The sequence below is a fragment of the Dipodomys merriami genome, unplaced genomic scaffold, assembly GCF_024711535.1.
Source record: "Dipodomys merriami isolate MVZ:Mamm:240054 unplaced genomic scaffold, mDipMer1.0.p SCAF_48, whole genome shotgun sequence".
Classification (NCBI taxonomy): Eukaryota; Metazoa; Chordata; class Mammalia; order Rodentia; family Heteromyidae; genus Dipodomys; species Dipodomys merriami.
In genome coordinates, this window is record NW_027206046.1 from 2,394,177 (window position 1) to 2,405,327 (window position 11,151).

Genomic DNA, 11,151 nt, shown 5'->3' on the forward strand with positions numbered 1-11,151 from the left:
GCGGAGAGGAGCTGGGGAGGACGCCTTCCCTAGTGGCCCAGCCGAGCCACAGCCCCGCCCCTCCCCGCCCAGCCTGAAGTCCCGCCCCTCCCGCCCCGGAAGCCGGGTCTGCTCCTCTCCCGACGCCGATGGTGCTGGGCTCCTTGTGGTCCCGCGGCCCTTATAGTTCGGTTGTGGCGCCCGGGCGGAAAGTTGAAGCGGACGGACTGTGGCCGGCGATGGGCTTGGGGTGAGTGGAGGCGGCGGCGGCCTGAGGGTCGCGTTTAATCGGTAGCAGGGATACAGGCGAAGGCTGAGGTGAGAAGAGCCGCGCAGGCCCAGCGCCCGGCCATCGCGGCCTCCCCGCGCCGGCTCTGGGGCGCCATTCCCGGGGTCCCTGCGCTCCGCGACCCGGGACTGCCGAGCGCTGTGTGAACAGCCCCGTTTCGCCCCGTTTTAGGCCCCTCTCTGCCCCGCTTTCCTCAGGAGGGACTTCCCGGTCTCGGATTCTTTTCACTGATTTTAGAGGTTGGTGGTCGGTTGTTTGGGGGGGGGGAGGGCACCTCCCGTCGCCGTCCGTATGGAAGCACATTTGCAGCCAGACGTCTGCCCGGGAGAAGGCTGACAGGTAGCTGCGGCCTCCGCGGCGGCTGCGACACTCAGACGAGGCCCACGCTTTGAGGCTCGCCCCCTGAGGGGTTTGGTTTTGTTCTAGCGCTGGTTCTGGGGCCTTGAACTCAGGGCCTGAGCCCGTCCCTGAGCTCAAGGCTAGCGCCCTACCACTGGAGCCACACTTGCACATCCCGTGTTCTTTGGTAGGTTAATGGAGATTAAAAAAAAAGAAAATCTCAAGGACTAGGATTCCTGGCAGGCCTGGCTTCGAACCACCATCTTCACCTCTCAGCCTCCTGATAAGATTACCAGCGTGAAAAAAAAAAAAAAAGATTACCAGCATGAGCCGCTGATGCAGGCCTTAGCTGGAGGTTGTTCTGTAGAGCTGCTGAGACGCTTCAATCACTTTTCTTCAAGCATCCATCCAACACCGTGTTCTGTCACACACAGAGAACATGACTGAAGAGCGAAGCAGCAGGGCAGCAGGGCTGTTTAAAGCGGTGCTGCTACGACATTTTTAACAGGGTTATGTTGAACAAACAACTTTAATGAGGCAGAGATGAGGGAGACAAATTTAAATTTTTCTATCAAACTAGTTAAACATTTGGGACTTCTCAGGAGTGAATTTTTTTTTCTGGTTAACCTATTGATGTGGAAATCTGAACTCCTATTTGAAACATATCTATGTCTATTATGTGGTTTTAAAAAAAGAACCGCTTTTGCTGTTTAACCTGTGTTCCTAACCCCCTGTTTAAAACATTGTTTTCAGTCAGGTTTAATTCTAGTTACTTAGCAGGCTGAGACCTAGAGGATCACATCTCAAATCCAACCTAGATGGAATCCTAGAGATTCCCATCTTAGTACTGGCACACTCACAAAATTTAAAATAATCCTATGCACAAAAATAAAGAAATAACAAATACAGAGACCCACTAATGTGGATACAATTTGTTGATCCTTTGTTAAGAAACTATAGTGTGCTGGGCACCAGTAGCTCAAGCCTATAATCCTAGCTACTTAGGAGGCTGAGATCTGAAGAGTTCAAAGCCAGCCCAGGAGCCTGGCGCCGGTGGCTCACACTTGTAATCCTAACTACTCAGGAGGCTGAGATCTCATGATCAAGGTTCAAAGCTAGCCCAGGCAGGAAAGTCTGTGAGACTCCTCTCCAATGAAGTACCAGAAAACCAGAAGAGTGGCTATGGCTCAAAGTGGTAGAACTCTAGGCTTAAGTGAAAAAGCTCAGGGACAGCGCCAGGCCCTGAATTCAAGCTCTACAACGAAAAGGAAAGGAAAGAAGGGGAAAGGGAAGGAAAGGAGAGAGAAACTGTAGTCTGTTGACACAATGAAATAGCATGTAGTTACAAATAAATGACCCAGCTAAAAAAAAAATACATAACTAAGAAAAGTGGGTTATAGGACTATATGTGTATACTTCGTACAACTCCATATTCACATTGCTTGTGTCCTATACAATTGTGGAAGACTTTAGGTAGATGTAAAAACATTATACAAGGATAATGTTCACTGTTTGTTTTTTGGAATTCATTTCAAAATGTTTAACAATAGCCAGACTGCTTGCTGGTACAATGCCCAAGCACGGATGTGTGAAATTGTAAAATTCAAATTATAAGGGAGCTGTTGGAAACTTAGAACATAGTGGTTCACAAGAGCCAAATTACATTTTATTTATATATTTATTTAATTTTACTTTGAGGCTGCTATTGGGGCTTGTATTCAGGGCTTCATGCTTTCCCTCAACTTGCTGGTTCATGACTGAGGAGCAGACTGGCTCCAAAATGAAAGCCTCTGACCTTAGCTTCCTGAGTATCTAGTATTACAGGCCACCAGCATTAAGCTATAGTGTGTGTGTGTGTGTGTGTGTGTGTGTGTGTATCTCTCTCTCTTCCCCCCTCTATATATGTATATATACATAAATGTATATATGTAAGTATATATGTATATTTATATAAATAAATACATATTTTATATAAAAATTGAAAGTTGGAAGTAAGGCCTACCTTTAATGCTTTTTCCCACTGGTAATAAGGTAGCCCTTGATTCACAGGTGTAGATAGTGTGTTTTGAGTGTGTCTGGGAGTGGTCTTCCCAGTGAATTAGGCTGCTGTCTTCTGTCTTCTTTCTCCCAGAATTCTCTGCAGATTGACCTATATAGGGGTCACCTTGCCTTATTTCTGGAAAATTGGTTACAGTTATGGTGAAAAGATACTGCTTTCCTTCTGTGACACTTCTTTTTTTTTCCCCACAGCATTTCACTATTTGTAGCTTGTTGTCTGCATTCTGACTGGGCTCGCTTGGATTCTGTTCACCATGCCAACAGTGGTGGTGATGGACGTGTCCCTCTCCATGACTCGGCCTGTGTCAATCGAGGGGTCTGAGGAATACCAGCGGAAGCACCTTGCAGCCCATGGGTTGACAATGCTGTTTGAGCACATGGCCACAAACTACAAGCTTGAATTCACAGCATTAGTGGTTTTCTCATCGCTTTGGGAGCTGATGGTCCCCTTCACAAGAGATTATAACACCCTGCAGGTACAAAAAGGAATAAAGACCCAAGTTGATTGGAAAGAAAGCAGTATGATAATAGTGTACTGATTTTAGACCTTAGAATTATTTAATACTAAATATACAGGCACTTAACATGCACAGCTATAAAGCATAATGCATAACCAATAGGTCCTAGGCCTTTCTTTTGTAAAGCTATGAGGTAGAGAAAGAGGTCATGGGGGCTGCGAAGGTGGCTCACTGGTAAAGTGCTTGCCTCGCATTCATGAGGCCCTGGGTTCGATTCCTCAGCACCACATAAGCAGAGAAAGGTCATGTCCATTTTCTGGAATTCTTAGGAAAGGTGAAGATTTCAGCATACCATGCTTCAGTCCCTAAATTCAACATTTTTTGCCATTCTGCTGTTTTCTACTTTCTCCTACAATTTTAAGGTAATGAAAAATAGCCCTTATTAAAAGACACACACACACACACAATTTCTTCTAGAAAGTTCAGAATGATGCTTAGATATTATTGATGCCAAGATATTATTTTTTATCTTTTTCTTCCTTTTTTCCATCCTGGGGCTTGAATTCAGGACCTGGGCGTTATCCTTGAAATTTTTGCTCAAGGTTGGCACTCTACCACTTGAGCCATAGCTCCACTTCCAACTTTTTTGCTGGTTGATTGAGATAAGAGTCTCATGGACTTTCCTGCCCAAGGTGGTGTCAAATGTCGTTAGATCTCAGCCTCCTGAGTAGCTAGGATTACAGGAATGAGCTACTAGTACCCAGCTCAATGTTGTCATTTTAAAATCTTAATAGGTATTGTCTTTCAAAGATATTTTTCTGAGATAAGCCAGATGTCTTTTTTTTTCAAATTCTTTATTGTGATTAAGTGATTACATAATTTTCCAAATTTCACTGTATTTCGAGATAGTGATGCTTAGTTAAAATCACAAACACATTCTAATTTCATGGGGCAAGTTGTCTGTCGTGATCTATAATATTTATGAGTTCTATGAGCTAGCCAGATGTCTTTAAACCATTAATATCTCCTATAGTTCTTAGCACAGTGTCTTGGCCAGTGAGTAGACAATAAGTGTTTCTGAAATTAAACTGAGCAATTAAATAATTGTTGGGCAATTTGGAAATGCAGGATTAATGCAGTTTGAATTCTTAGTAATTTTTTTGTTGTTGTCTGTCGTGGGCCTTGAACTCTGGGCCTGAGCACTGTTCCTCAGTTCTTCAGCTCAAGGCTAGTGCTCTACCACTTGAGCTACAGTGCCACTTCTGGTTTTCTGGTGGTTTATTGGAGATAAGAGTTTCATGGACTTTCCTGCCCCTGCTGGCTTTGAACCGCAATCCTCAGATCTCAGCCTCCTGAGTAGCTAGGATTGCAGGCTTGAGCCAATGGCGCCTGGCTGAATTCTTTCTAATTTTTATTAAAGCTTTCCTTTTATTATCTTGCATCTTTATGAGACTTAAAAATTTTTTTAATTGTACTGTACTGGTGGACTCTTTTGGTGTTACTGAGTCTTGAATTCAGGACCTCATGCTTGGAAGGTAGATGCTCTACCACATGAGTCATACTTCCAACCCTTTTTTGTACTGGGTATTTTCAGATTATAGTCTCAGTTTATGCCCTGGATGGTTTGGGCTTTGATCCTTCCACTTGTGCTTCCCCATGTCAGTGGGGATAACAGGTGTGTGCTACCACACGTAGTCTTTGGTTGAAGTAGAGTCTTGTGAATTTTCTCCCCGGGCCAGCCTCTTAACAGCAATTTCCCAATCTCTGCCTCTCAAAAAGTTAGGATTACGGGCGTAAGCCACCCCACTCTGCTTGTACTGGTTTTCTTATAAGTTATTTAGCTAAAGATTTTTTTGGTGTTTAGCAGTTCTAAAATTTAGAGAATTGCAATGTAATGAATGAGGTGTAAGAGGTAAAAGCAGAAGCTCTGGAGTCAGGCCACTTCTTAAAAATTTCCTCATTTAGGGCTGGGAAGGTGTCTCAGTGGTAGAGCGCAGGCCTTGCATGCCAGAGGCCCTGGGTTCGCTTCCTCAGCACCACATAAGCAAAAGAAAAAAAAGCTGAAAGTGGCACTGTGGCTCAAGTGGTAGAGCGTTAGCCTTGAGCTGAAGAGCTGAGGGACAGCGCCCAGGCCCAGAGTTCAGGCCCTATGATCGGGCCCCCCCCCAAAAAAATTCCTCATTTAAAAGTAGGGTGAACAATGGTAGGATGATTAAATCCATGTAAAGTGCAGAGAATGTGTTTAGCAGATTATGGTTAATGGTCCATACATTTTGGTCATTACTTAAAGCTTATTTCATTGTCCATTACAGTTGAGGAAGTCTGTTTTGCTGTGTTTGTGTGTGTGTGTGTGTGTGTGTGTGTGTGTGTTTTCTGGAACCTATGCTTTGGGGCTTACAGAAACTCAGTGTTTGCTGTATGATACTCAGACTTCGTACAGTTTATATTGTTTCTAATAACAAAACAGCAGAGAATAATGAGCAATTTTTTTCTCGCCCAATAAGGAAGCACTGAGTAACATGGACGATTACGACAAGACATGCCTAGAGTCTGCACTGGTTGGTGTCTGTAACATTGTTCAGCAAGAATGGGGCGGTGCGATCCCTTGCCAGGTAATGCTTAGTTTTTTTTCAATGTCCTTAGTTAATATCATTAACGAGCCAGGCACTAGTGGCTCACACCTGTAACCCTAGCTACTAAGGAGGCTGAAATCCAAGGATTGCTGGTCAAAGCCAGCCCAGGCAGGAAAGTATATGAGCCTCTTATCTCCAATTAACCCAAAAAGAAAAAAAAAAGTAGAGTTATGACTCAAGTGGTAGAGTGCTAGCCTTGAGCCAAAAAAGCTCAGGGACAATGCACAGGGTCTGAGTTCAAGCTCCAGGACTGGCACCAGCAAGAAAGAAAAAAGGAAGAGAAAATATAGACCCCCCAAACTGGCCTGTAAATCTTAGGTATTCAAGAGGCTGAGATCTGAGGATCTCAGTTTGAAGCTAGCTGAGGCTAGAAAGTCCGTGAGACACTTGTCTCCAGTTAAGTAGCAAAAAGCCAGATGTGGAGCTGTGGCTCAAGTGATGGAGCACTAGCCTTGAATGCAAAAGCTAAAAACGGGCTAGGGAATGTGGTTTAGTGGAAGAGTGTTTGCCTAGGCTGCATGAAGCCCTGGGGACGATTCCTCAATACCACATCAACAGAAAAAGCCAGAAGTGGTGCTGTGGCTCAAGTGGTAGAGTGCTAGCCTTGAGCACAGAGAGACTCAGGGACAACACCCAGACCCTGAGGTTAAGCTACTAGGAGTGCATGTACACATGCATGAGCACATGTGCAAAACATACAAATCATTAACCACTGTAGTGTTGATTTTCCTCAGGCTCTAACCGCCTACGTTATAACTCCACAAACTACATTTTACACTATTTGTACAGTTTTTAAAGAAGGCATTAAATCACTGTAATCGTATCACACGAATTTAAGTCATACTAATGTGTTCAGAAAGCAGACTTATGCGTCAAGGAAAGTATTTTCCTGGTAAATTGATGTACTGAAAATTTATATTGTTTATAGAAAGACAAAAGGCTCACAGTAGAATTTATAACTATTCACTGAAGGACGGATTATAATTTTGTGTGGTAGAATTGTAAACACGGAACAATAGTGTCTATTCTTCATTATCTCAGTGTAGCAGTTATTCAGCAAATTTCTAACCATCTCAACTGAGTTGTCTAAAAAGTGAAGAGTATCATAAAGACTTGCTCTTGTGGGACACCAGTGGCTCACGCCTGTAATCCTAGCTACTCAGAAGACTGGATTTGCGGATCTCCATTGAAAGCCAACCCAGGCAGGAAAGATGAAACTCTCATCTCCAGTTAAACACTAAAAAGTTGGTAGTAGAATTGTGGGCCAAATGGGAGAGTGCTAGCCTTGAGCAGAAAAAGCTAAGGGACAGTACCCAGGCCCTGTGTTCAAGCTCTAGTACCTGCATTTTTGTCTTAAATGCATAAATTCAAAATACATGATTTGGTCTTGTCTATGAGGATGGATGTTAAGGAGAGCAGAGAGAGAGAGAAAGAATGGTGGACACAAACAGTCATAATATTCAATGTACATATTGAAACTGGGACTAGAAAACTTCAGATGGATAAGTTTGGAGTACATAGAAAAATGATAGAAAGGTTGACACTGATCAAAGTGTATTCTACATATCAGTTGACGTTGAATTAAAACTCTGTGGTATAACTAGTTAAAGATAATTTTAGCTGTGGGCCAGTGGCTCACATGTATAATCCAAGTTACTTAGAAGGCTGAGATCTGAGGATCCAGGTTCAAAGTCAGCCCAGCAAGAAAGTCTATGAGGCTCTTATCTCTAATTAACCATCAGAAAACCAGAAGTGCAATTGTGACTCAAAGTGGTAGAGTGCTAGCCTTGAGCAAAAAGAGCTCAGGGATAGCACCCAGGCCCTGAGTTCAAGTACCATGACTGACAAGAGAAAATAAAGACAATTAAAAAAAATAAGCCAGGCATCAGGGGCTCATGCTTTTAATCCTACCTACTCAAGAGGCAGAGATCTGAAGCTCATGGTTTGATGCTAGCCTGGGCAGGAAAGTCTGTGAGACTTTTATCTCCATCTAACCAATAAAAAGGCAAAAGTAGAGGTGTGGCTCTAGTGGAAGAACACGTCTTGAGCAAAATAGTTCACAAATAGAGCCCAGGCCCTGAGTTCAAGCCCCAAGACCGGCACATAAACAAACAAATAAATCACACAGTTTGCTAGATTTTCACAAATGGAAGCATGTATGAATATATATCCTTACTACAAGTAAGACCTAGACCATACCCATCACCCCACAAAGCTCCCTGCACATTCCTGTGGCAGTGAAAGCAAACCTGGGTGGAGCTGTTGGGCATGTGGCTTAATGGATACTTGTCCTCTGCACACAGGTCGTTCTGGTGACGGACGGCTGTCTCGGCATTGGTAGAGGGTCCCTGAGACATTCCCTAGCGACACACAATCAAAGGAGCGACAGCAACAGGTTCCCGCTGCCTTTCCCTTTCCCGTCTAAGATATACATCATGTGCATGGCAAACCTGGAAGAGGTAATGCCTTCTGCTAACTGCTTTTTAGATGGGTTAGGTAAATCCCAGGGCTCGGTTTATTTTTCAGTATATTCAATGAACACTCTTGCGTACGGTATAACATTTAGCTTTGAAAAGACTTGATTTCACATGCTCTTTGACATAACAACACTCACCTCTCCGAGAGTATAGCTGGAGATGCCCATTCTGCTGATGACCATGAAGGGTTGAGATGGTCTTTTTTTTCTGTCCATTCCTCCAGAAATGTTGACAGAGGTATACTTTAGGTTTTTTCTGTTTTGGGGAGGAGGGTTTGGAACGGGGGAACATAGGTCTTTTTGTTTGTTTGTTGAGGTGCTGGTATTGGGGCTTAAAATCAAAGCCTGGATGCTGTCCCTGAGCTTTTTGCTCAAGACTAGCACTCTACCATTTTGAGCCACAGCTCCACTTCTAGCTTTTTTGGTAGTTTAGTGGAGCTGAAGATCTCACAGATTTTACTACTCAGGCTTGGCTTCAAACTGCCATCCTCAGCTCAAACTGCCATCCTCAGCTCTCAACCTCCTGAGTAGCTAGGATTACAGGCATGAGCCACCAGCACCTGGCTTCTGATGTGTTTTATTAAATACTTCCTGCTTTTCCATTGAGTCAGGAATTATGTCACTTTACCTCAGTTTTTCTCTCTATAAAATGCTGATAATTGATGGCTCTTGCCAAACCATGTCAGGAACAGGTTGTAGGGAAGATGCTGTATGGCTACTAACTGTGGTCTCCTGAGAATCTGCAGAACTACGTATGAATAAAGTACCTCTTGTAACCTTGAGGCAGATTGCAGTAGTTGAGGTAAGAAGGTCCATGAGACTCAGTATCTCCACTAAACTACAAAAAAATCTGGAAGTGGAGTTGTGGCTCAAGTGGTAGAGTGCTAGCCTTGAGCAAAAAGCTCAAGGACAACACCTAGGCTCTGGAATTGAGCCCAGGAACTGGCACACACACAGAACAATTGTTGTGTTCCTTCCTTCTTTATTTGTATTTTTTTTGGGGGGGTGGGGGTGCGGTCGTGGGGCCTAAACTCTGGGCCTGGGCGCTATCCCTCAGCTCTTCAGCTCAAGGCTAGCACTCTACCACTTGAGCCACAGCACCACTTCCGGCTTTTTTCTTTTTGCTTATGTGGTGCTGAGGAATCGAACCCAGGGCCTCATGCATGCAAGGCAATCGCTCTACCACTGAGCCACCTTCCCAGCCCCTGTAGTTACTTCCTTCTGATATTGACTGTTAAGAAAATCATCTCACGGACTCAACACCCGTAATCCTAGCTACTCAGGAGGCTGAGATCTGAAGATCATGGTTCAAAGCCAGCCTGGGCAGGAAAGTCCATGAGACTCTTATCTACCAAAACTCCCAAAAAAGCTGCAAGTGGAGCTGTGGCTCCACTTGAGACTTGAGACTCTTATCTCCAATTAACGACTCAAAAAAACTGCAAGTAGCTCTAGGCTGAAGTGGTAGAGCACTAGCTTTGAATACATAGAGGCTCAGGGACAGCATTCAAGCCCTGAGTTAAAGCCCTGCAACTGACAAAAAAAAAAGTATAAGGCCTTGAGTTTAAGCCCCAGTACCAGAACCAAAAGAACAAACAAACAAACCGTTTATTGCCCATTTTGTTACAGTGGCTGTGGCCTTGGTGTGCTGGTAGTGATGTGGTGATTTGTTCTACTTTAAAGGTGTCCTCTCTTGCTTTGTAGCTTCAGAGCACCGATTTCCTGGAATGCCTTGAACGTCTCATAGACCTCAACAATGGTGAAGGGCAAATTTTTACTATTGATGGCCCCCTGTGCTTGAAAAACGTGCAGTCTATGTTTGGGTGAGTATATGCCTTAAAGTTGTTTTTTGAGGGGTCGGGGGTGGGGGCTTCTTTACAATCTGATATTATCATTTGACAACCAAGAAGAACAGTTACTGTATTATTTCTTCAGTCTAACGTTCTCCCAACTGAGCTATTTCGGCGACCTCTCAGTTACTGTATTATTTCTAACAGTGTGAGTCCATTTTCCCACAGTTGCCCGTTTCTCAGGTAAAATAAGGTGGTCATGCTTTAAAAAGACTCAGCTGTTCCCAAGTTTAACTTGCTCTGGGGTTTCTCTCTCAATTGAAATTTCCTCTGTAAAAACATCAAAATGTTTTCCGTTTCACAAGTAGATTTAGTTTTGGAATCAGTGCGAAGTTTTAACCACCTTTACATCTTGAAATGTTACTTTCATGTGTACAGTCCTTTTATGTGTACCACATGTGAACTCTTCCTCCCTTAACAAGTCATGATCATCTTCTAGAAAGCTGATAGACCTGGCATATTCGCCTTTCCATGCTGTGCTCAAGTGTGGCCACCTGACCGCTGACGTCCAGGTCTTCCCCAGGCCAGAGCCATTCATTGTAGATGAAGAAATCGATCCTATCCCAAAAGTCATTAAGACAGGTAATGCATGAAAAATTCCCTCCTGGCCTTCCTCTTTTCTCTGCCCTCTTTTCACTTGTGACTTACTTTCTCCCCATCTAGGAGGGTTGGAAAGAATCTTGTATTCTCACAGGGAGGTGCTAGTGTCATCAGCCCTTGATTTTTTTTTCTTTTTTGCTGGTCCTGGGGGCTTGAACTCAGGGCCTGGGCATTGTCCCTGAGCGTCTTTTGCTCAAGGCTAGCCCTCTACCACTTGAGCCACAGCACCACTTCAGACTTTTTCTGTTTATGTGATACTGAGGAATCAAACCCAGGGCTTCATGCAGTCCACAGGAGAACCTTCTTAGGTGATTTGTCTATACTGAGATAATGTTTTCTGCATAGTTTTCAATCCACTCTATCACAATTACTCATTTGGAAGTGTTCTCATTTCCATCATTTTTTCTGATTCTTTTACCCATCTTAGTGTGCCAATGAGTCAGGCCTGACCCTGAATGTGCCATGCAATATA

At 43.8% G+C, this 11,151-nt stretch overlaps 1 protein-coding gene across 2 annotated transcripts; it reads left to right on the plus strand.

Annotated features, from left to right (window-relative positions):
- The first annotated feature begins 148 nt into the window (after nucleotides 1-148).
- LOC138808886 (integrator complex subunit 14-like) lies at nucleotides 149-11,141 on the plus strand. Of its 2 annotated transcripts, XM_069995130.1 has the most exons (7): nucleotides 149-229; nucleotides 2,858-3,141; nucleotides 5,628-5,735; nucleotides 8,060-8,215; nucleotides 9,934-10,052; nucleotides 10,519-10,661; nucleotides 11,107-11,141. In XM_069995130.1, the coding sequence occupies exons 2-7, from the start codon at nucleotides 2,920-2,922 to the stop codon at nucleotides 11,115-11,117; spliced, it is 759 nt and encodes a 252-aa protein (XP_069851231.1). In that variant the 5' UTR covers nucleotides 149-229; nucleotides 2,858-2,919; the 3' UTR covers nucleotides 11,118-11,141. The 2 variants fall into 2 exon arrangements, with proteins under 2 accessions (XP_069851231.1, XP_069851232.1); XM_069995131.1 differs by lacking the exon at nucleotides 11,107-11,141 and having other exon boundaries at nucleotides 219-297; nucleotides 10,519-10,789.
- The last annotated feature ends 10 nt before the right edge of the window (nucleotides 11,142-11,151 follow it).

Coding starts and splice junctions, on each gene's coding strand:
- LOC138808886 (XM_069995130.1), top strand. CDS start 2,920: ATGCCAACAGTGGTGGTGATGGACGTGTCCCTCTCCATGACTCGGCCT. Junction 5,736..8,059: donor GCGGTGCGATCCCTTGCCAG/GTAATGCTTAGT, acceptor CTCTGCACACAG/GTCGTTCTGGTGACGGACGG. Junction 8,216..9,933: donor GCATGGCAAACCTGGAAGAG/GTAATGCCTTCT, acceptor CTTGCTTTGTAG/CTTCAGAGCACCGATTTCCT.